The sequence below is a fragment of the Aplidium turbinatum genome, chromosome 16, assembly GCF_918807975.1.
Source record: "Aplidium turbinatum chromosome 16, kaAplTurb1.1, whole genome shotgun sequence".
In the NCBI taxonomy this organism is placed as follows: Eukaryota; Metazoa; Chordata; class Ascidiacea; order Aplousobranchia; family Polyclinidae; genus Aplidium; species Aplidium turbinatum.
The window spans coordinates 15131991-15156341 of NC_137487.1; the positions used below are offsets into that span (position 1 = coordinate 15131991).

General features: G+C 36.1%; 1 protein-coding gene across 1 annotated transcript in view; it reads right to left on the reverse strand.

Annotated features, from left to right (window-relative positions):
• Nucleotides 1-24351, reverse strand: part of LOC145785822 (sucrase-isomaltase, intestinal-like) — a 43122-nt gene that overhangs the window by 4134 nt on the left and 14637 nt on the right. Inside the window, exons 22-52 of the mRNA XM_082597531.1 lie at nucleotides 20734-20897; nucleotides 20276-20385; nucleotides 19609-19757; nucleotides 19268-19436; nucleotides 18891-19024; nucleotides 18209-18406; nucleotides 17351-17489; nucleotides 16879-17031; nucleotides 16100-16310; nucleotides 15535-15673; nucleotides 14636-14804; nucleotides 14106-14222; nucleotides 10200-10348; nucleotides 9693-9836; nucleotides 9432-9554; nucleotides 8922-9060; nucleotides 8324-8476; nucleotides 7978-8086; nucleotides 7444-7585; nucleotides 5869-5971; nucleotides 5475-5641; nucleotides 5066-5179; nucleotides 4759-4916; nucleotides 4032-4151; nucleotides 3530-3657; nucleotides 3308-3414; nucleotides 2760-2877; nucleotides 1873-1992; nucleotides 1699-1795; nucleotides 1011-1144; nucleotides 248-409 (exon numbers count right to left, since the gene is read on the reverse strand). Coding sequence (XP_082453657.1) covers nucleotides 248-409; nucleotides 1011-1144; nucleotides 1699-1795; nucleotides 1873-1992; nucleotides 2760-2877; nucleotides 3308-3414; nucleotides 3530-3657; nucleotides 4032-4151; nucleotides 4759-4916; nucleotides 5066-5179; nucleotides 5475-5641; nucleotides 5869-5971; nucleotides 7444-7585; nucleotides 7978-8086; nucleotides 8324-8476; nucleotides 8922-9060; nucleotides 9432-9554; nucleotides 9693-9836; nucleotides 10200-10348; nucleotides 14106-14222; nucleotides 14636-14804; nucleotides 15535-15673; nucleotides 16100-16310; nucleotides 16879-17031; nucleotides 17351-17489; nucleotides 18209-18406; nucleotides 18891-19024; nucleotides 19268-19436; nucleotides 19609-19757; nucleotides 20276-20385; nucleotides 20734-20897 — 4339 coding nt within the window. The remainder of the gene's footprint in view (nucleotides 1-247; nucleotides 410-1010; nucleotides 1145-1698; nucleotides 1796-1872; nucleotides 1993-2759; nucleotides 2878-3307; nucleotides 3415-3529; nucleotides 3658-4031; nucleotides 4152-4758; nucleotides 4917-5065; nucleotides 5180-5474; nucleotides 5642-5868; nucleotides 5972-7443; nucleotides 7586-7977; nucleotides 8087-8323; nucleotides 8477-8921; nucleotides 9061-9431; nucleotides 9555-9692; nucleotides 9837-10199; nucleotides 10349-14105; nucleotides 14223-14635; nucleotides 14805-15534; nucleotides 15674-16099; nucleotides 16311-16878; nucleotides 17032-17350; nucleotides 17490-18208; nucleotides 18407-18890; nucleotides 19025-19267; nucleotides 19437-19608; nucleotides 19758-20275; nucleotides 20386-20733; nucleotides 20898-24351) is intronic.

The window sequence follows — 24351 nt, forward strand, 5'->3', positions numbered from 1 at the left end:
TGATTTGATATGTCTACTTGATAAATATAATCATCATCATTTTCAACCTGTGGTGGTATAGCCCTATACTGAGCAAAGACGTTCCACTGTTTTTGTCAATCCAGTCGATCATGAGCTATATATAAGCTAGTATATATATCTTGCTTATGCTTTTGGAATGAATAAAACTATGTCTAAATGTCACTTGTGATTACAATTACTGTAGTTTCAACGTAATTATGGTTACTATCGTTTCAACATCACTTACGTATGGAAAGCCAAAGAGGTTAAACTCGAACATGGCCGGAATAGACCAGCCCATCTGTGGCCACTGGCTTTGGTTGTCTCCGAGCCAGTGCTGGGCATATTTGCCTGAACCGGCAAAGGTTGATCTTGTAAGAACAATACTCCGCTTGTCAGGAAATATTTCCTATAATTACAAAAGGTTAGTTTAATAGTGATATGCCATGAAGATAAAATAGGAAAAATACAAAAACTATGTTTTTTGTCTGTTCATCTAGTCTTGACATTTACTAAGCCTAGACCTGACAAAGACAGAATTGAAAAGGACAGAATCTAATTTGCTTTGTCATCGAATATTATGAATATTCAAGAAATGATTTTATTTGCATTACAAGCTATATATATGAATATCAAGAGGTGACGTGATGGTAGGTGCGCTTGTTTTTTGTTCTGGAATATTGGGTTAGATTCCATTGCTGACTTCCTTAAATTGATTGACCACGCATTTTAATAAAATAGATCACCGTTTTACTCCTCCAACAAAAGTGGAAAATGTGTGGCCACCTTTTCATGACATATGTTTATCACAGTCTTGTTATGGAATCTAGATTTTTGTGGTGCTATTTTATTCGCATTGTTTATATTTGTACCGTATACTATTCTCGCAACAGACAAAATAAAAGGTTTCACTCTCTTTCTATCTCAGTCAGTTCGTTTGCTGATCGAAACTTCTTAAACTCTGGCTATGACATAAGGTTTAGGTGCTGTAATTGACATCACAAGCAAACCTTTAACGTGTCATAAGTAACATATGACATTGAGTGGCCATACAAGCTGTGCACATTGTAATGCATTCCCATGTACTGGATGTTGTCCATACAGAATGTCTTGTCATGTAATCCAACCTTGAAACCAAGGATCTCTGTCAACAATAGTTCATATTCAAAAGTTCGTGTTGGCAAAATACTAACATAACATGCGTTCATTCTATGCTTTACAACCTTAGAAGTGTTCGTTTAAAAAAAAACAGGTCGTCGTCGTCGTCATTTGAGCTGCTGGGGCCGAGGGTCTATGCTGGTCAGGGCCGGATTTAGCTGATGGGAGGCCCGGGGCACTTTTAGATTGGGGGGCCCCCGTGCAAAAAAATTTTTTGCGCCTACGGCGCGAAAAACCACCTCTACGTCTACACTACCATTAATCCAGCACTGTACAGCATTTTGCAGAAACTTTAAAGACTGAAAGGAAAAATAACAACACAAAAACACATTTTTTCCACGTAGGGGGGCCCTTCAAAAGTCGGGGGGCCCGGGGCACCTGCCCCCTCTGCCCCCTCTAAATCCGGGCCTGATGCTGGTGCCGAGGATCTATGCTTTTACCATCCCAGCTTCACGATGTTTCCGGATTACACTTGAAAGCTAATTGTGCTAATAGAGAGCAGCCAGTAATGGGAGTAAATCAATAGGAGTGTCAACTCACTAGGAATGTATGGAGGAAAGTTATAGCGTCCTGTGCAATTCATCAATGCAAGCTTATCTGGGTCATCTGGTTGAAAGTTGGCTGGTTCATTCATGTCCTAAATACAAAAAAAGAGTAAAATTAAAAACCTTGTTTTTGTTTCAATTCAAACTTGCTTTAACTTAATTGACTTACAATCCAAAGCGCATCGTAATGCACTCCTAGTGTGTTGTAGAAGTCTTTGCACTGGTCGGTCCACCATTGTTGGGAAGCAGGGTTGGTGTAATCAGGATGATGGGTGTCGCCTGGCCATACCTAAAGAATAAAAACTGTCAATTCAGAAACAAATAAAAAGTAAGTGACTCAACAAATACTAACAACTGACATATTCATAATACTAGCCTTAGAACTATGAGCCTAATATTGAAGCTCATAAAAAACCTCAAGCGTTGAATTATTATCGAATAAAATGTATCTTCAAACACTAGCTGACTGAAACATCTAAAACAATGCATAGGCCTACGAGAATTGAGAAGTGCACAACATACGACTCCACTGCTATTCTACTATTGAAATAAACTAAGTAATTTAATTGTCTATTTTTTGTAAGAAACGAACTTATGCCATGTAAATATCTACAAAACCCACCACACTCAAGCTTAAATTTAACCCGACATTTTTAAACCTAATCAGACGTAGCCTATAGCTTTGATACAGCAAAGAATTGGATGCATCAACAGAAAATCATTCACCAATTAACCAAATTTGCCGATTAGAATCGCCGATAAGGCTACTGATCCACACAACAAATTCGTGCAAGCTGATACTCAATTGTGTAATCCTTTATTTAGCTTAATCGGCCGTTTAAAGGATTCAAAATTGCTGCATCCAATTTTAAATCCAAGTCACCTCTGATACAGAAAATATAATCTACAACAATAATTGATTAGGTAAGATTTGATACAGTGTGGTAACACGCTTGGAGTAAGACTAGGATAGTCTAAAAGTGTCGATTGGTCTCTCTTTAGTTTTTCAACATTTTTATACTGAATATTCCAGTGCTTTCTAGGTCAACAACTTACTTCTGTCAGTAGTGGCATTCCTTCCGGATTTTTAATAAAAATGTCCGCGCTGATTCCTTCGTCGTAAGCTTTGTAACCACTTTCTATTTTGATACCAGGGTCAACAATGATGATGTATCTGAAAGCACAAAGTTTCGAACAAATCTTTTCATATCAAAAATTACGTTATTAAGACACAAGATACTGATTAATTGCACTTATACATATCTATTTTTTATCAAACATGCAATAGAGCTTTAAATTTTATCTAACAGTAAACAATAGACTAACACCGAAAAGCAAATCCCCTATTTTTTCGTATTTTTTAGTCCAAACATTTTGTAGGCTACAATAATACTCGTTTATTTTTGATAAATCAAATCTCTTTCAATGCATTGCACTTAGTTTTACACATTTGACGTTCTAATATGAGCCACAGAGTTAAGAAAACTTTGTGGCTGCAGAATCTTCCTGAATCGTTCACGTCAAGGTTTAAACTACAGTCACTTGATCTTAAAGCATATTTGTTTACAAACAAGTTGAGGATCGACGCCCATGGACTTATATACCTCATTCCCCAATCGTGGAGTTGATCGACGAATTCCGGCAAGCCATTGTATGCGATAGGATCATAAGTGAACGACTTTTTAGCGTCCATATAATCAATGTCACCGTACTGCAAAATAATGAATTTAAGCACGGGTTTCTGACCTCAAATTCAAGTACATTTTGTGTATATGAAATCATGTATTGACTGAAAGCAAAATTTAAGATATAGTCGGCACAAACACCTGAATATCAAATGGCATCTCAGCACTCCTCATCTCATCCACTACTTCTTTTACTCTATCCAGAGAGCCATAGTCCCATCTGGATAACTGAAAGCCGAGACCCCAGTAAGGTGGCATCACAGGAAAGCCTATTAAAGGAATAGAGTTGGAGCTAATTCAAATCACAATACATTTTACACGTTTAGTCAATGAGATTGCTTGATTGTCTATACAACGATTGGCTTCTTTGCTTTTCCTATCCACTTTTTTAGCTATCAGAAGCAAGCTTGGATCCAACAAAAAGTTTCGATTATTTTAGAAATGTGAGGATTTGTAGAAGTAATTAAGGCCTCCTATCATAGGAAAATGGAAAGCTCCAAACTCGAGTTTCACCCTTGTTTGGGATCGTCAGTGGTGCACATCCAAGTTGTCTCGGACGGGAATCGATTGGATTCATTTCCAGATGATATCACTCTTCAGATTATGTTCTTAAATTATATCACTCAATACAATATCAACCAACCTATCAATTGATGGTACTCTCTGACCACATCTTCAGGGGAATCTCCCATAAAAAGGTAAAAGTCGAGCACACCCCCAGTGACGCGATATGTCAGTGCTGGTGTTGGCTGCAGTAGCACATCTGTGAAAATGCGTTAGTGAAATTCTTTCAACACATTTTATTTTGTGCAGGAAATAACAAAGAATAAAAGTGGCATTTGTTTTAAAAACTCAGTTTTAAGATTTTTTGAGATGTTGATACATTAGGGTACTAGAACGTGATGAACAGTATAATGATAATAAGTTTATAATAATGCAGCACACTACTCAGTTCAGTATTCTAGTGAACTTGTCTTTCACATCGAGTCAAAATGCCTAGTTTTAAATTCTTTTTTCAAGATATGTCATTAGGTGAGATTCTTCTTCTTCAACAGATTGACCATGTTTGATCAGCTGTGGTCTCCCTTATAAACTGCCTTCTTTTTGTTCTGTCTTTTGTTTTTATTAGTGCTTCTGGCATGCTCTTTATTCGAAGTAAGATACTGTACGCCTATTGCTCATTTTATGGTGAAAGCAAAGTAGCTTATTACCTCATTGGTGTTAGTCATTGTGTATTGATATTAGTTATATCATTGCGATTATCATAATTTTATAGTCCTAAAAAATCTAATATTAATCTTCCATTTTTTATTAAAACTGAAAAAGTTACACATCAGAAAACCGACTATGAAAAGACACAAAAAACTTACCCATGGCATTGGTGTTGTGCAAATACAAGCCAAAGCATTTGCCATCGCCAGTGCCCATCATAGCCATGAAAAACGTCTGCATGCCGTAAAGATTCCAGTCGTCTACAGGCGCCACATCTCTTGTAAACATCGCCCATCTCCTCCAGTTTAAGTCATGCCTAAATATGTTCATACAATATGCATTTGCTGGGATTATTATGCCTATTAGTTGGGTTATTGGCGTAGTTATTTGTCATTGAGTAGACGATTGAAACAGTCCAAAGGTAGAAAATTAGCTTGCATATTATGACTATAGTTTAAATTTTACCTGTATCGCCTGTGGTTGTGTTCTCCAAAACCAAACACATCCGACGACGGTAAAATCGTTGAGATTTGAAGAAACTGATCAGCAAATTGCAAGGAACCATATCTGCTGTCAAACCTATGTAAAACAAAGCAAGCAAGGTGTTTATCGACAGTTTCACACCACTAGGCCTATTGTACTAAACTCTGATGAAATTTTGCATTTTTTTGCTCAAGTAGGCAAAACCTCACTTTAAGTTAGAAGTTTAATAACAGTACCGTAGCCTACAGTAGCCTATTTGAGGTCCAGTTTCTCTACAGTACACAATGTTTAGTGTATATTGTTGAACTTTTTATGTGGAGGTTATGAATACAGTTTCATGGGAGATCTTGGATAGCGTATATGTAAAGATCCAAAAGACTAGAAGACTTACATAACCCGATCGTTGTCTTTCCTCCTAATTAAAATAGCAAACGAAGGATCGTTTTCGATTTCCACTTTGTAGTCAGCATCGATCGCGTTTGAATTTATTGTATCAGAAGCATTAATAACATTTGCACTTTCCGGTATTTCCCACCTTGTTTTTGCTGGATTGAAAAACTTTAAAAAAAAGAAGTTAATACTTGCTACAATGTCTTCATAGCTTAAGCAGGCTTTCTGTTACTCAAATCTTTATAATCAACAGGCAATTCAAAACATAATTTCATTTATGCAAGCAAGAAGCAGTTTTATAGCCTCATAGTTGACAACTTAAAATAACTCAATAAATTTTTCCTTTTTATCACGTTATTAATTTATATGCATAATACTTCGCAACAGTCGCATACTTTAAAGTGTAGCCTTTTTTTGGTTTGAAAATCAACATTCAGCTGTATAGTGGCCACATCACCTCCGTACATAGTTGGACTTGGTATTCTTTTCAGTGTATACCTAAAAAGATTATTTATAACGACGTGATGATGGTAAACTGAACAATAGTATCTATTGCATAAAAAATAAAATCTGGAAACCAGGAATCAAGAGAAGGTTAGTAGTATGACAGTGAGTTTGTCAACATTAGATTTATGTGCAAGATAGAGCTATTGCAGTAATTCAAACTGCAATGCCGTACAATGATAGAAATAACTTACAACTTTTTTTTATATTGGCTGCAAAAAGCAATAACCTACGACAATCTTTCGTGTGCGAGTGCAGCAGTTAATTTTGAACTGTTGTTTCTTGCATAGCGGCAGATGACTTGTAAACTGTGTGGTCGCTTTGTTGTCTACATGTCCAAAACGCTAAGATTGATCAATATAATCAACCACAGCCTACATAGCACGTAGTAGCGTACCCAATAGAGTTAATAGGGGGTCCACAGAATACTTTTGAATCGGGGCTTGGGATAACTTTAGCAGTCCGTAACCTTTCTAAGTGGCCTGTGGTATTTACGTCTTGACAACGTCTAGGATTTGTGTTTGGTAGTTACGTCATCTGCTGCTTGATTAAGAAGCGCGATGCCTCTGGCACCGCAAGCAACCTTTCCTTTCAACTGCTTTGCCAGAGCGTCGCAGTCTTATGTTTGAAACTATTAACCAGCTCAGTGGCCGAGTGGTTTCGCTTTCGGCTCTGGTGCTGGTAGATCTGAGATCGATTCCAGGTCGGGTCAAACCGAAGACTTTAAAAACGGTACCGATTGTGTTCTATCCTGCGTAGCGCAGTGAGAATGAGTCGGGTAATAATGTGATAAACATCGTAAACCTGATATAACTTAAAAATGAGCCCTGTCGCTAAAAGACCTTAGCTGTTGTAGAGCGACAATAAATAAAACCATAACATTATTATTATGTTTGAAACTATATGTTACAGTAGAAGTTTGTGTTGTATGCCTACTACGTTACTTATTGCTATTAGTTTGTCTTTAGTTCTTATTGTTTTGTGTTTCTATATTTTAGTGAATAAAAGCCTCAATTGGGTTATTAAATGTTTCATCACATGGCCCAAAAACATGAGAAAACCTTGTATTCGTTGGATATAGGCGCTTTTCTTAGAAATGTCTTAATTGGAAATTTAGGAGCTGAGGATGTTATTGGTACCTCCCAACGGCCATGTACACTCGTACAAAAGTCTGCTGTCAACATTTAGTTGTTCCTTCACATTGGAATGTGCTGCTCTATCTGCGTATTTGATGTAAAAACAAATAGGCTACAAATAGAATAGTTATTTTAACTTCTTTGACACCAAACTGTCTGAATGTTGGATGAATTTTGCTTGGAACGTAAAGTGCAAAAGAGTATAAAGATAAGTTAAAGAAATATTGTATGCAGTTGGAAATGAGTTTCAGGACTCTCACGTTGATGCAAATATGCTTTTTAAAAAAACACACCAACCATAATATAGCTAAAAATTTAACGAAAACTAACATGTATCTATTTTCTTGACTCGATGAGTTAGCCACTTTGTAACCATGGGAACCACCAACGGGATAGAAACACCACGGAACGTTTGGAGTATTTGAGCTCCTCCATATGCAGTTTCGCTCTTCACAAGCTGTTCTGCTTCCTTCTGTTGAAAATAAATATTCTACATTGCATGATTGTGAAGGGTGACGAAACGAAAAAAAAGTTAAGCACTGTCTTAGATGGATACATCGTCTGTCCCAGATATTTGGCAAAGTAGGCTACACAGTTTGAAGATATGCAACGGATTCAAGGATTGAGTGAACAGTTTTGTGTCAAAAAATATGATCACATTGCTTGCATTAGTGGATGTTAGGTTTGTAACTTGGCGTAGAGAGCGTTTGAGCAAAACAGATGTCTTGGCAAACCAATTTATGATGTGCTTAAAACATGAATACAAAAATTTACCTCCTGGGCTTGTCGAAATGTAAAAACCTGGTTTGAGCTCGCAAACTACAAGTTAAAACTTCAGCGTTAAGTTGACTTGTAAAATCTTACCTTCTAGCAGATCAGGCATGCAATCGAATCTCGACCATTCATCGTTAACTTCCCATTTCAGTTCAAATTCTTCGTTCAAGTGAATTGAAGCCGGAAAATTAACAAACACCTGAAAGGCAAAATTATGTATGACTAAGGCCACGAAAGTAGCCTACAATGGCAAAGGATATTGTATTTGAAATATGTTGAATTATGTTTAATGTATTCACATCTTCATCCCCAGCGAACAAACAGGGGATTTGACGACTCATCTCGAAAAACAAAGTTAAAGCATGAAAAAGTGTAAGTTAAACAAATTTTAATGGCTAATTGAAAATTGAGCAAATGATTTTTTTCTTTTTTTTACCCTATTTGCTCCATCATTATTGAATGTCACCGGTGCTCCATTTAAGAACATTGTAGTGACGTCATCAGGCAATCCCATAATGGTGACGTATCCCAAGTACATCGACGATGAATTGACGAATCCATCATGAACAATACGATTACTCAGAACATTCTAGAATAAAGCGATGGGGTCATTAACTTGTAGCCTACTCAATAGTGTAGCCGAATTGGTCTACTGCAAAACACTGCTGAACAATGAACATTCCTTTAAACATTTAATAAAATAAAACTATTTTCATGCAAATAAATCAAATACAGCTACTTGCCCAAATAACCTAATTAAAACCTGCAAACTATTTCACTCTTATTGGGATCATCAGAAGGTTCTTATTCAAATAGAATCTTATACAAATTGATAGTTATCATAGCACTTACATGTTCTGGCTCAATTGGCCGATGGCCATAAGCAATCTTTTAAGATAAGGTCACTTCATTTAAGATGTGAAGAAGATGGCTAACATTTTTGTTTTCACAAATGTTAGACATCAGTCTGTGATTGAATCAAATGGTTTTTTGAATAGCGTACAAGTGTAATAAAGTTAGAAAGTCAGCCTTACTCCTTCACAAGAAAACGTGGAATAGAAATAGTTCTTGTTTGAAAAAGTTGCTATCGATTCTCCGTCATCCCAAAAGAGATCGCCTTTTGCCGTATAAGAGTCATCAAGAGCCACCGTCAAAGAGAAAACGCTTTTTCGACTGAAAATAGAAGTAAATCACACTATAGCCTATAACTTACTGTAAATCACGCTTGGAAAGGTAAGAATTCAATGCGATAATTAAGAAAAATAGCAAGCAAGAAATTCAATACATAGATCATTCTAATCTAAACGTACTTAAATAATAATCTACTTAATTTTGGAAAAATTGAGGAGACAGAAAATGCCATTGATTTAAAAAATATTGTGCTTACTAAAAACAGTAAGTTGCAATGCTGAAGCAACGTTTTTGTTTCGTGTAGGCGCTTTAATACTTAATAGAACTATGACTAGTTGGCACGGATTAGAGAGCAGAAGTAACATAAAGAAGAATGCTTGAAATCAAGCCTCTGAGTACTATTTTCAACCTACCTTTCGTAAGTGGTGGTAGCTGGTGCTTGAGTTGGAATGATGCATCCGCCTCTTAAGTGGAGGTTGATGTGTTCTTTAGGTGCATCCAAAGTAACGGTGTTCCCACGTACCCCAACTTCGTCACTGCCGCGTAATAAATGGTTAGAAAACTCTTCACTTTCCAATAAGCTACAACCAAGAATTGAACTAAATACGCAGGTTTCAATAGCTTTCAAAGTGCTCGTGGTTTTAACGTGATATTTTTATAAAACTGTAACTTACTAGTTGTACATGTCGAACCACCTAGCATCAGGTACATACGCCTCGACAGCTGTCTTTCCTGGTTCCAACACGGGACTTATAAGAAGGGCTGGCCCCCACAAAAATTGACTATCTATTTCCCAGGTCGCTTTGTCTGACGCAAACCTGTTTTATAATGCATAAACAATTATTCTACATTGCTACTACAAAACTTATTCCGGAAAAAAACTTGACAAGTTTGTTTTGATATTTTGCATGCTTCAAAGGCATAGGTGAGTAGGCTCAGTATAAAGCTAAGGATGAAAATGACTATCTTATAAATATGCTCTCATATGTTGTACTAGTTCAATGTAACCCATGTGTAGGCTACTATAAACTATAAAAATGAAAAAAAGGTATAGTTGTCATTGCGCAAAGACAAAGTCACGCTTGCAAGACGAGGCCATACGTATATGATTAACCGACTAATTTTTGTATTCTTTATTTGGAAAATACCACAACCTTAGGTATCTTGCGATACATACGTACTCGTGCATCAAAGGCCTAACAACTGTTGAACCAGAAGTATGGCTGTGATGAAACAACGTGTAAAGATATGGCAATAATGTGTATCTCTTCTCTAGGACGGCTTTGACTGCATTAGCAAAGTCTGGTCCCCATGCAGCAGGGTCTTGGCGCTAAAGAGGTTACAAGATACGAATAAGTTCAAAAATAGTTATTATTATGTAATTCAACAATGGAATGTGTTGTTTTCGAATTGTGATTATTTACCTTTTCAAACAACAACAGCTACCAGACATAAGACAAGTCTGCATTTAATTACAGCACGCAAATGTTTTTGGAGGGACATTGACGAATTTGTGTTATAAGACAAAATACAATTTATTGAAGTGGTTAAAGTACTTTAACCCTTTATCCTGTGACGTATTTTGGCCAGTTGACTTGCGGACGGGGGGGTCGGTTCGACACTATCACTTTGAGCTCGTGTAACTCAAAAACTACGCAAGATAGATCAATCAAATTTTCACATGGTGTAGATAATTTATCTGACAACATAACATCGAAACTCTTTTGCAATTTGTTCAACAGCGCAACTTGAAAAATCAAATAATTTGATGGTTGGTCATATTTTTTTATTTGACTTGAGAAATTGCTTCTTAATTAACTTATAATTGAGTGTGACGGGTTAATTCTATTGTGTAGATTTTAATCTCTTACGCGGAGACGTCGTCCACGCTTCAATGAAATCGTAATTGGCGTCCGACTTGCGTTTGCTTGTTGTTTTGCCGGAGGCATTGCAAAAAAAATTTGCTTTGTTTCAACATTTGCAGAGAATGAGACATAATCACCGCAAAAAAACTATTTCAAGTGCTTTTTGAGCCACATGTTTATAGTCTACACTTTTTCAAACGTACTGTCATTACTTGATATTGGAACTAAATCAAGCAAATTTTTTTTCACATTCACACTGTCGAATTTGGTTATGTATGATCAAGAAACACTTTGCATTTCACAGCACATCTCAGGAAGCTATTTATTCGTTTTTAACATTATTTCAACGTCTAAAGAGGTTGAATCGATGTAAAAAGTGTCTGATTTGCTGTCTGGGTAGCGATTGAATACAGAAAAGTAAGGTAGCCTGATGGTGTCACGTGGTGTTTGAACAACAACCTATCCAAAGGTAGTGACTTCCTTCGATAGGAGCTTGTTCCATTTTAGGCCATCATGCACTCCAAAAACAAAGAGCGTCTAAAACTCCTGACTGATAAACTATGTCACGATGCATTCCAAAGTGATATGTTTCAATACTTACCAACAATGATCACTTTGAATGAAACAATTTTGCAAACAGCTGTGACAAAATGTAGTGATAATAATCGTTTAGTCAAATCGTGTTGGTAGGTTATAGAAGAGGTCGTTTGCCAAATGGAACTCCCGTTCTGCGTAACAAACTCAAAGTCGTGACATAACGATACAAAAAATAGAAAAAAAATCTTTTTCAGGCCGAGTGCTTTTGTCGTAAAAAAACAAAAAATCACTAAAGTGTTGACTTTTTCCTTGGGCAAAATTGAAGGTTGTTGATATTTTAAAAATGCACGTTTGTGTCAAAATGATTGAAGTGTTTTTTTTCATGTTGTTAACTAGATTTGCAAAATAACGTTTTCTACATTTTTTGTCTATTTTGTTGGACATGCATTTTGTGTCAAGTTATTTATTACGCATGAGAAGATTTCTTTCTGTTCAAATTTTGAAATAGCATTTTAGATGCAGTTTGCGGTTGATGGCGTTACTGCAAAAGCCATCTTTTGTAATTGACACACATCTAAAAACAAAAGACGCATAAACTACTGCTGGCTGATAGACCACGTCACAATACATCATAATGATGTTTTTCCGAACCGAAGACCCAGAAAACCAATTTCGTCGTATATTAGTTTAGACGTCTGCAGACGTTGAACCAATGACAAAAAGTGATTTGCTGATTTGAAACAAAGTGATTGCTGTTTCCAATGTGCAAACATTTTGATAAAAAGTAATCAAGTTTTGGCTATCAGCTTTCTGGTCCATTTAGGCTACTCTGGTCAATCGACTCACGTTGCAAATAACTTGTTTTGTGTAAGGTCTTGCTTGTGAAAAAATCGAAGTAAAAACACAAAAATGAAGTAAGCTATATTTACAAAGTGTTATATTCTTGAATGAACCATAGTTTTTAAAAAAAATAGTTTGAACAGGTTTCACCTGATAGAAACTATAATTAATATCATCGCGAAGGATCAAATAGCTGCGAAAATCACTTCAAGCAATTCTTTGGGGTGATTTTCATTATGCAAACCAAGGTGAACTTCAATACACATATTTTTATGCCAAACGATAAAAATCGTTCTTTTCTTTTTTTCAAGGATAAAGAAAACGATCCGTATAAAATATAATTCAATTCAACATATCTTCCTTATTTTGTCAGATATGCATTTTGTGTAACAATGCTTTAGAAAAATTGCTGAGTATGGTATAGCGTTTGAGATGCAGTCAGAGAATACAACTGTATGGTTGATGGCGTTATTACAAAAGCCAATCTTTTGTCAGGGAAGTGTATTCGAAAACAAAAAGGCACAAAAGCGCTGACTGATAGATTACGTTACGATACGTTACTAAAACGAGGCATTGATTTCAGATTCTTTCAACCCAACAAACAACTTTGCTCCAAATGACACAAACGTCCAAATTTATGGAGAAAAAGATATAGGCCGACACCGTTTTGTGAAAATAAGTTTTTGTAGACCAACATTTGAATGAAAAGTTTGAAATTATTGAGTTGGTCCTAATAGTGTTTCTGCTGAGATATATCAAAACTTTTCAATCCTCGTATAAAAAAATAATTTTGTAATCTCTCAAGCAACTGCAAAATTACCATTTAGGCAAAGATTCAGTGATGATACAATATGCACAATGCTTGTCAAAGCACAATAATTTAGCTGCGCGTGTTTTTCCACAAAAGCCAAGCAGTTTAGATAGTCTGTGTCAAGTTCTTTTCAGTATCCTTCAATCTCTCGTTTTCATAAAACATTTTCACAACATCCATAAATATTCATGTGAATATAAGTGTACACTGTACAGGTACATGCAAAAGTTTATTGGCGGGTCAAGAACGCACTCCTTGCTTTCCGACAAGAAATCAAGAAACTTACCACATCAGTATGTTTGTTTTATGAGATAAACAGAGTTTTGTCAAGAACTTTCCTACTGCTTTTTGTTAGAAGTTAGAAACAAAATGTATTCGCCATAGAAAGCAACGTAAAATTACATTTTTTTCAGCATAGCTTATCCGATGCTCTCTGATAATTTCAAAGCAACTCAGATGTAATTAAAAGATTAATCAAAGCAACTCAAAACTCGAGTTTGCAAACAAAAGGCGGAATCATTACGGTTGAATGCTTTACAACAAAACCAAATCATGAGATATCTGCGTCGCAGTTCCACGCACGGCGGCGCTCAGTAATCCTATTAATCCGTATAATTTGAAAACAAAAGGGCTAGCTAAAATATCAGAGTATGTTATGAAAATCATGCCATATCTCTAAAACTATAGACAATAGCAACGTCATTTAAAGCGGAATAAATACTTGAATAATTTTTAGGAAAAGTCAAGAAATTTCAAAGCTGTGGATCGCGTAGTTCTTTAATGATATTGCTTTGAAAAGTACCAAGTCCCAACCGACCCCCCCCCCACAGGAAATAGGGTTAAGTTTGTTAATGCTTTATATAAATTTACTTATCTTTTACATAATGTTCTGAAACGGGTTGTTAGACTACTTATTATGGTTTTTCATTCTTCCTTGCAGCAGACTTTCCACTTTAGCTGATTAAATTTTTTTTAACATCGCCAGCGAAATAGCCTAACTTATTGAAGCAGTCTAGCAAAAACAGAACACTCACTCTCACGCCCTTCATTGCGTGATTTCGACTAAATGGATAAAAAGCACCCAACTGGCTCCACCGAAGGCACATCTCCTCTTCTGCATCGTCGAAGAATCCGCAAATATCTGCTCCAGTCTTCATACAAGAAACGCAACAAATGTTTATTTAGAAAGTTAGATAAGAAAAGGATATATTTAAAATAAAGTTTACGATCTATAACCCAACAGGAATGACGCACTAAAGATGTTGGTTGATTGAAGTCCATTGGATTAACGATAAGTAAAGCTGCACACCTTATGCATCTGCAGCTATTCCCACTGTTTATACTACCATGTGCAAAACAAGGTGATTAGTCTAACACGTTTCCAAAGTCTTAAGAACCAAGATTACGCTCAATTGTGCAAACAAATCTTTTTAAATGGAACGAAAAAACAAACTGTTTTCCAGATCAGCGCAAAATACTATGCAAATTTCATAGCTTACAAAAAGTTTTTGACGTTATTTTTCTGGTCAGAATACCAGTCTTCCTAATGAGCTTCATAACTTACATATGAGAAGCCAAACAATCCGAACTCAAACATTTCAATGATAGAGGAACGAAGATGGGACCATTTGCTGGTGTTGTCTCCTAACCAGTGACCGACGTACTTCCCCGCCCCAGGATAGGTGGAGCGGCTGATTACGTAGCATCTTTTACCAGTAGCTTCTCTGCACGCGCTGCCAAATTTAAATCGATAATGATTTGCAAAAAACTAAAAAAAAAACATATCACTTTTACCACACTGAAATGGCACTGCAAGCTTTTGTAATAATATAAGAGTAGCCCAAATGTCGGCTGCATTGCAGAGTGGTGAGAGCCTTGGACGACGTTCGAAAGTGCGCCGGTCTACACCGCTCAAGAGCATGCGGTTGTGTTTTTGGCAAGACACTAACATGCATGCCTGAACGTGGTCACGATGATTGGCTTTCTTGCGTTCCCGTCCACTTAATCTTACGACAAACAAAACAAACAAACAAACAAAGTAGCCCAAATGTATACAGTATTATACGGTCATAAAACTCAGATAGATAACAAACTAAGCAAAATTTCTATTAAAGTTGTAGGAATGCACTGGCCCAAGTTTTTGATAATCAAAAAGCACTTAGCCTATTTTCCACAACTAATTTCTTGAGTTTTGATGGCGAAACGATGAAAGATCAACACGCTGTGGATGAGTAAAATATATTTGATGGTAATGGAAGATTGCATTGACTGAATGTATTTAGCAGTAGCCTAATAGTCCACAGAAAATAGTCTGCGTTGATAGTTCATTGTTCTTCATGATTTAACCTCTCTGTGATCATGATTTAAAACCAACATCCTTTAGCCCTATTAGCTTTTAATTTCCCACAAAAGCTGAAAACTGATATTACTCTAGCTGGTTTAAAGTTTCTTCTACGGTTTTACCTCATTGTGGGCGCGGCTTGTGACCAACCGTAGAGACTGTGTACGTCATAATGTCGATATGACTTTGCTCCACCGCTTGAGTGGCTGTGCATAGATGACATGCAGATCGTGCCATCAGATATCGATTTTCCTCGGATTGCTAAATTACAATTTTGGTCAAATGCAAAAACATCAATCGCTTTATAGAACAAAAACAAGCTAAACCTTCGTGATAGCACAACAAATATTTATTTATTTCAAATTAATAGTTTTTAAAATCACTTTTCTGTGTAGCAAATATCGTAGCTGAAGTCTCTAAAAAATGACTTATATAGAAAATCGAGAGCAAGCTGGTATATTAGCCTGTGCAAATCATTCTTGAGGAAACAAAACTTATTGCAAATACAGTAAAACGATAACAAGTTACTACAGAGAGGTTAGTGCGCCTACAGCCCCAGAACACTAAGTAGGCTACAAAGAATGAAAATATAATAAATAAATGCTTAATCATCAATGATAGAAATAAAAATAAAAATAAAAAACTTCCAAAAATTATGCCAATACAAAAACACAAACTCATTTTCACCAGGTATGTAGGGTGGATTATCATATTTGCTGTTGCTCGGGCATCCCCCGTTGTTAATTTGTCCATCAATGAAACTTTCAGGTTCGTTCATATCAATCCACAATCCGTCAAACTTCATCTTATTGTTGTAGAAATCTAGTATTTGATCGTGCCACCATTTTGAAGTGTTTGCGAAGAAAAAGTCAGGGAATGCAACGTCAGCACGACTTTCCTGTGTGAGTGGGAAGCAACAGATACTGATAGTTAATAACAAAGACAAAAAATCAAAATAGCCTGCTATCCCAAAGTAGCCAACGATTTTACGGTATAGTCGTGTACGTCTAAACTTAAGCAATATTCAAAATGTTTTTCTTTGGAAACAATTCCTAAAGTTTAAATATTATCTATCGGATAGCCTATACTGAAAAGTTTTGTTTGTGCCTTTTGCATGATTGAAATGCAAAACGTGTAGGCTATGGGTCGAAACTAAACCTAACCAGCATAGCAAATACAGTACAATATTATAAAATCTCAGCCATTCTTTCTCATAAACTGGATTTGCTTTTTGGTCACACCAAAGTCATTTATAAATATTGTAGTGGTATTGATTGTGTTCTTTCGTCCCAAATCAAAGTCTAGGACTCTAGGACCTAGGTAATGGTGTATTCACAACTCATATGATAATTACTGATACAAAAGCTAAAAAAAGACAGCTAAATTTTTAGCTGTTCTGTAGCAGCTGTCAATGAAGCCATTACAATATTAATTACTATTTGTTAAATCTAAACGGCCTATACCACATATACCGGAACATCTTCTGTTTTTCCAGGAGAAAATGGCCATACTTTTCCAAGCAAAACCTCCCCACTGCTTGTTTTCACAAAGATGTCTTGATCTACGCCTTCAGTATAAGGCGGATATGGTTCTGTTTCCTCCACGCTTATAGCTGGATCCTAATAATACGTAGAAAGTAGTTGGCAAAATGTGGTGATAAGTACCTCAAAGTGAAAGTTCCAGAGGGCTAAGTTATCAACAGCTAAGCCTATTTGAAGACTTGCCAGAACGAACAACTCCATTTTGAAATTTAAAATTAGCAGTTAAATCCTTTTTCTGTTAAAATCCCCCTCCCTCTTAGGGCGACATGTACGATCCGCCCCTATATCGTACTCCATTAAATCTACACTTGGCCAAACGAGTTACGTAAGCGTAACAATTTACTATTTTGAATGTACGTTCGACAACTTACGAAATGAACGTGACCACTCTGCTCACCAAAATAATGACGTATCTCATGTTATATTCATTTCTCATTTTATCAACGTAGTCACTGAGTCCAACGTAATTTATCGGATCAATCGTAAAATCCAGTTGCCGGTCCATGTAATCAATATCGCCATATTGCACATCGTAACTAAAAGAAGAAATGAAATGCTATAATCCTTGAGGTTGTTAAATGTTGATTAGTTTTATTGTCGATTACATAGCCGAGTAGTGAGAGCTCTGGTACGGAACTGGAAAGGTTCGACATCGCTCAAATATGCTGTTGTGTCTATGGTAAAATACTTAAAGGTATGCCGGAATGTGGACACGACGGTTCTTTTTGCTTTTCCGTCGACTTAATCAACATTTTTATCCACTGGGTGAAAGCCTGGATACGATAAAAAGAAGTTCTATGACAACGCAATTGCCTTCTTAGTCTCCTTTTTCAATATACATCGTCGTATCCAAGCCAACGCCTAGTTGTGGCCGGAAATCCACGCAAAGAAGCAAATGTTCATGTCTACTTCCAAGCACGTCATGAAGAAGCATACAAAGTTTGGTGCTCTCGACCGGTGTCGCTGATGTCCTTTTGAGCGTCATACCAACGCTTTCACCTCTCGGTCACGCAAATCGGCATATACAAAAACTGATAGTGATAATAATCGATCAAGAAATCTTTAATAAAAGACATAAGAGATAACCTACTGTACATAGATAACGACTGTATAACTAAACAGGTAAATTTCTTGCTAAAGCTCAAACAGTGCCGCTTTTAAAAGGTTATCTACCAACTTCTGGCAAACGTAAGCTAAGTTTCAATGTTGTTAAGACGCTTGTATTTCATTGCTTAAAAATGGAAAGATCACATACGGAATCTTGTAATTTCGCATTTCTTCAACCACTGTTTGCATAGCTTCAAGACTTCCATAACCATATTTGCAGAGTTGAAACCCAAGCGCCCAATATGGGGGCATCATTGGGCGGCCGATAGCAGCAGTGTATTGCTGAACAACTTGCTCTTGTGTTGGGCCCATGAATATGTAGAAATCTAATATTCCACCAATTGTCCTGTAGTGGTAACATACGAAAATTATGGGTAGCCTATTGTTTTTATTGTGTAAAACCTCAGTCAGTAAAGCTGTCGTTTTATGTTTTTTAGCGACGCTGAAAAGCGGAAATTTGTACTGGCTGGGCAACACAGTCATACAAACGTTTTTGTGTGTTCCCTTTGCGTGGTAGACGACTGCGTCTGTCCATTATTCAGATAGGCGTCGTTTGACTATTGGTGTTTACTCATCGCAATAACATGCTTGTGAGGAATTTTTTGCCTTTCTTTTCATTAATATTAAACCATTACCTCAAGGCATTTGCTTAGATATGAACAAATCGTTCCAGTTGACATATTAATTCTATTTACACCGATTTACCCACTGCTAACAATATAAAACAACTTTCGTTGGTAGGTTTGCTTGAAAACTGCACAAGATAATACTACAGAAAGTCAGCCTATCAGCCGATTAAATACAAAGCAATGGCCACGTTGATTCTTTACCTATACGTAATGGAAGGAAGTGGTGTCAGGTTAACTTCCATAGCGTTGCTGTTCAGGAAGAGGATGCCATGAGCATCACCATTCGTTTCTTTCGTCATCAGATATGGATGATGACCGTACAAGTTTGCGTTTTGCTATCAATGTACAACAAAACAATTATTCTGCTGCACACCACATCTAGATTTCCTGATTAAAAGTCCATGGAAATCTAAAATATTTTAGCTGCATCTTGCATTTTTTCTTTGAATTAAAATAAAGTTAAACTCTCAACTAAGCATACCGTGAAAAAAATGTTCATTGTTCGTAAACGTAGAATCCAATGTACAGTACAAAGCGTTGATTTTTCTAATCAGTTGGTTAAATCAACTACTGGCTACCTTTACGCCTTCTCCTCTGGCGTGTAGTGCTTGAGTTGTCCAATCAAAATCTAACTTGTAGTTTGGATGCTCAGCTTCACCCAAGCCGTACGAGTATGTGGATGACACTTTTGATGAGATTTGAAGAAATTGGTCCTCGAAGATTAATGCGCCAACCGAAGTGTCCATACTTTGTAACAAATAAATGGCAACTAATATTTTGTCTCTATACTTGAAATATATTTATTTATTTTACTTGACGTATAAGTTGTACTCGATAGAAAACATTTTCTAAGTCTTTTAAAAGCAAACGTTAATGTACAAAGAGGTTTACCAAAAACAAAAATTGGTCTTCCGCTTACATGACTTCCATGGTAGATCGACGGATTATTTTGAAGGAAAATGGATCATCATTATACATTACTTGATACAAAGGCTCGGTGGGTCTGGATTCCATTTCTCCTTCAACAGACAACGGAACCTCATAACGGGAATTAGCGGGATCAGATATCTACAGAGGGATAAGTAATAAGTTTTACATTAAATTATCTTATTGCACAAACCAGTGGTTTCCAGTAGACTCTAAAAGATCAAATTTTAAGAGGAAGCATAAATGCACTGATGTTAAATAAAATAGTAAAATTTAACCACAGAAGTCCACAGAGACACGTCTTCAATGGTTAGGACACATGCTAAAGCGAGAGGAAGATTATATTGGAAGAAGAATAAGACAATTGGAAGTTGGGAAACGAAAGCAAGGAAGGCTGAAAAGAAGATGAAGACAAAGTGTGGCAGACGATTGTGTAAAAGTAGGAGGGAAAGCAGAGGTTGCTTCTGATAGAGTGATGTGGAGAACTGCAATCTGCACCAGCAAACCCTCTTAAAGTAGGAATAAAGTCAGAAGAAAAAGAACAAGAAAAAACACTTGCAAAAGGTCCGTGGCTACAAGAAGTATGGGAACCATAGAAACTGCTTTCTAAAACAAAAAAGAAATCGGTTTAATGAAATCTTTGGAACAAATGTTCTTGCCTTCACACGTAGTTGATGTTCGGAATGTGTTTCAATTTCAACCTTCAGTCTTTGCACAGGATCGTTGAAAAAGGTTGGTTTGTTTAAACGTTCCAAAAATAGTTCTTCTCCTAAATTGATGAATCAGATATAATAAAAACTGAATCAAGTAAAGCAAGTAAAATAAATTTAGATTAAGCCGTTGCAATTACAACTATTTGATAGTTTTTCTACTTCGAATGCTTCTAAACTTAATTCTTAAAAGTGAAAGCAAATTAAACAAATGTTTGATGTGGCGAGGATGCAACTTCATGATTCTACAGTAGTTGGTGAAGATTATTTCGTGCTACCAGGAAATGTAGGTACAGTTTGCTTGAAATGACTTCAAATTTCAAATCAAATACTTTATTAACGTTGAAACAACAAACCGAGAGTAATTTTCACTGATCTTAATTTTTTTGATTCGCATGCAGCATTACCTTTGCCAGTTGGAGTAGCCGGAATGTCTATCTTATAAGTACCATATATTGGCGGATAGTAACATGATGGTATTCCCGGTACTTCTATTTCATCCCATATGCATCCTCGGCTGTTGCATACTTCTTCTGTTACAGCCACAAAAGTCTCAGGTTGGCAATCAAGTCTGGAAACAAGTGGAAGTACTGACAAGTGGAAATGCTGACATATTTGCAACCAAATTTGAAACCTTTGACAAAAGCAAGTCTTGCGATGCATACGGTAAGTTGCAACTCCAAAACTGCAATTTGCTTTAAGAGGGCTAAAATTATGGCTGGTTTTGATTGACTCTTTAATTGCCTTTTCGTGCAGTCCAGAAAACATCTCCACTCTGGGATGGTAATAAAATAAACCTTGTGGGTTTCAGAAGCTCAAGCAAAGGCGACTGGTGTTCCTTGCTTAGTATGTTTGTTTGCGGGTAGAAATTTAATTTAAGTGATTCATATTCTTATCCAGTTAAATTTTCTTACTCAATTTTTATAGTTTGGAAGGGATGTTTGGAAACATTAAAAAGGTCATAACAAAAATTAATAAACACCGCAAAAACAGTAGACCCAGATAGGACTTAAAAAATTGTTTCTTAAAACTTTTTTTCCTCAACTATAATTCACTTGAAGCTATCATGGTTAGAGGTGAGAAATATTTTGAATTTGAATTGCCATTAAGGCTGCTTAAGCTTAAGTAGTTTCATCAAATCAATAAACTCAATGAAATGGACCAGTCGTTACAAACAATGCTTTTAAACTTCAAGTACCGATATGAACCCATAGTGGTTTTTCCCTTCAGGTCAGACATTATGACCCTATAAACAGGAACTTATCCTATGGAATTGTATCTCAGGAAGTAGTTAGAAAATGTTTGTAAAGTGACTTGTCTTCGCCTATAGGCTACTGTTGTTGAGAGAAGATTGATTGAAGCAAAACAAAGCAAGCTAAAATTGTCCAGGGAATAAGTCTTCGGTCCTTTACCGGTAGGGGAGGGTGGGGTAAGATGAGCATCTTTGTGCTCAAGTCGCTTTTGCAAAAAAAACAAAAAACGTTTGCTTTGGAATATTTAAAAAGAGTGGGCTTGAAGCACTAGTGGATTAGCTACATTTTAGATTGAATTTGATCACTTTGTGATTTATATTTCAACTTACGCCAACGAAATTGTGTAGGGTAAATTGAGCAATGGCCTGGGGTAAATAGAGAAATTCCAATAAGCTGAAGCATTGCCCTGTCAGTATATGTTGTTATAATTGAGAGACATTATGCTTTCAAACATAACATTGTTATTTTTTTAAATATTAAAAAAACTACAAGTCTAACTAATCTAAACTTTTTATTGAATATCCTCACCTTTTATACTTATTGATACTTATATTAAGATTGAACATAAAACCTTTTATGCTTGAGAAAATCGTATTATTACAACACGACACCTTCTCCTCAAAAGCTTTAACTGACTACAAAATTTTCTTGCAAATTTATACGATCGTATATCACTTGCCTCGACCTTCAGACGTAATTTAGAATGTTTTTTTTTTTTGTCAAGAAAACAACATTCGTTTTAATGCCAAACGTATTCAATTCAATAAATTTTCACTTAGCCTGCACCACCAGTAAGATAACCAGCAGCCACACACAGACAATGACTTAACCTAATTCTTGCCATCACCAAACAGTTAAATGCAAAGAAAACATTTTATTTCGTAAAATTAAGAACAAAAGCGAAACATTACATAGATATTCTGGAGAAATAACAAAAAATCAAATTATGATAAATGTCGTGCAGGATTGGTTGGTGAGAAAAGTATAATAAAGTTGAACCAGAAAACAGCTCTTCACCTGAAAACACAAACAGCTCTGTTTTAGGTCATTTGACAAAATGCAGAAAAATGTAAGAAGCAACTAAATGCAGTCATGCAGGTATTTTGATTATAAAAAAACAAACAGGTAAATACAGAACTGGAAAAATAAAGCAGCACCAGCTTGAGTATCAAACGAACTTATAGAGTACATGAAAATAAATTTTAAATAACTAACTCTTTGTGTTTACCTCAGTAACATAGACAAATAAAACCTAACAACCAGACGACATTTAATATAATAACATGAAATAACTAAAAATTACAAACGTCTTCGGCCATACTCATTCGGCTCATTCGGCCTATTGAGGCGAGGATTTCAAGATTTTATGAGCAAAGCCTCATGGATTTTAGTATCAAATTCGGTGAAGCACTTACGTACAATTCTAAAAGACTCCAGGGATGGTTTATTGTTTGAACAAGTTTGGCAATCGAGTATATGATCTTTAACGGCACTTTTTCTGTTGATAGCAGTTAAATCCATATGCTCCCTCACTCTTGTGGCAAAATGTCGTGTGGACGTACCAATATGTGTACAGTCCGCCTCGTGCGAACAAATGAACTTGTACACGACATTTGAACACAGAACAGTTGGTCACTTGAAAAGGGCTAACATGAGTATGGCCGAAAACGTTTGCAATTTTTAGTTTATTTTCATGTTATATGCCGATTGGTTGTTAGATTTTTTTTGTCTAAGAAAAATTACTTCTTACCAAAATTGTAGCCTACCTTAGCAACATGCAAACAATTAAGATTTAATGCACAATAAAAGGTGTAGCTTCATAATCCAGTGCAAGTAGGCTACTCAAAATAACTGACAAATTAGGCAGAAGAAGTAGAGCAACATAAATAGTTCTTTTAAAATTGAATTGAAAATCGTCAAAGTTTTTGTTCAAGACCGCCATATATGTCCTGAAACAATTTCAAGCAAATTTTTAATATCCAGTATCGGTAGTAGAAAAACAATTTTAAAGAAATTATATGAAAATTACTAGATCCAGTGTCAGTCAAAAAGTAAAAGACGTGCATGGTCTAGTGTCAAAGATAGCTTACCTTAACCTGACTTCAAAGCCTGATTATCTCGATGATTGAAATAGCCTAGCCTAATATATTGTTCTATGCCTGCGATTGCTTATGAACTGCAGAGCAGAAGAAACTGAAGGAAACATCAACTGATAAAGACACTGCATAAACCTTTTCTTAACAATGCCACAAAAACCACTTAAGATTCTACTGTACTTGCCGCAAAAAGACCAGGTTGCAGATGAACACAAGTCCCTACTCAAACATATTTTAAACCTCTACGCAGCAGTAAATTAAAACTGATGGTAAAACAATAGAAGACACGAAGCATGCAGTGTCTTCAGCCTACAAGCTGTGTTTCTAGACAAGTTGGTGTAGCTTAAAAAAGCTTTTGCATTACATCCAAAGATTTATGTAGGCCATATATAACAGATGCAGAAAGTAGAATAAAGCGAAGTGAAAATTTTGTTGCATCATGCATATCATATTTTATTCATATAAAATCATGCAGCGTTTTTGTGCAAAAAGAGCAGCGAAAGGTCCATAAAGAGATACATGTCAAAATAAGATCAACATTATTACATAAAAAGTTAAAATGTCAAGAATTCTGGCTAAAAAATTATTCTGCAAATAAGCCTAGGTGTAGGTTAAGTAGGCTAATTATAACTTTCTAAAGCTGTTTATAGGATTAAACTTAACGTTAATGTGGGCT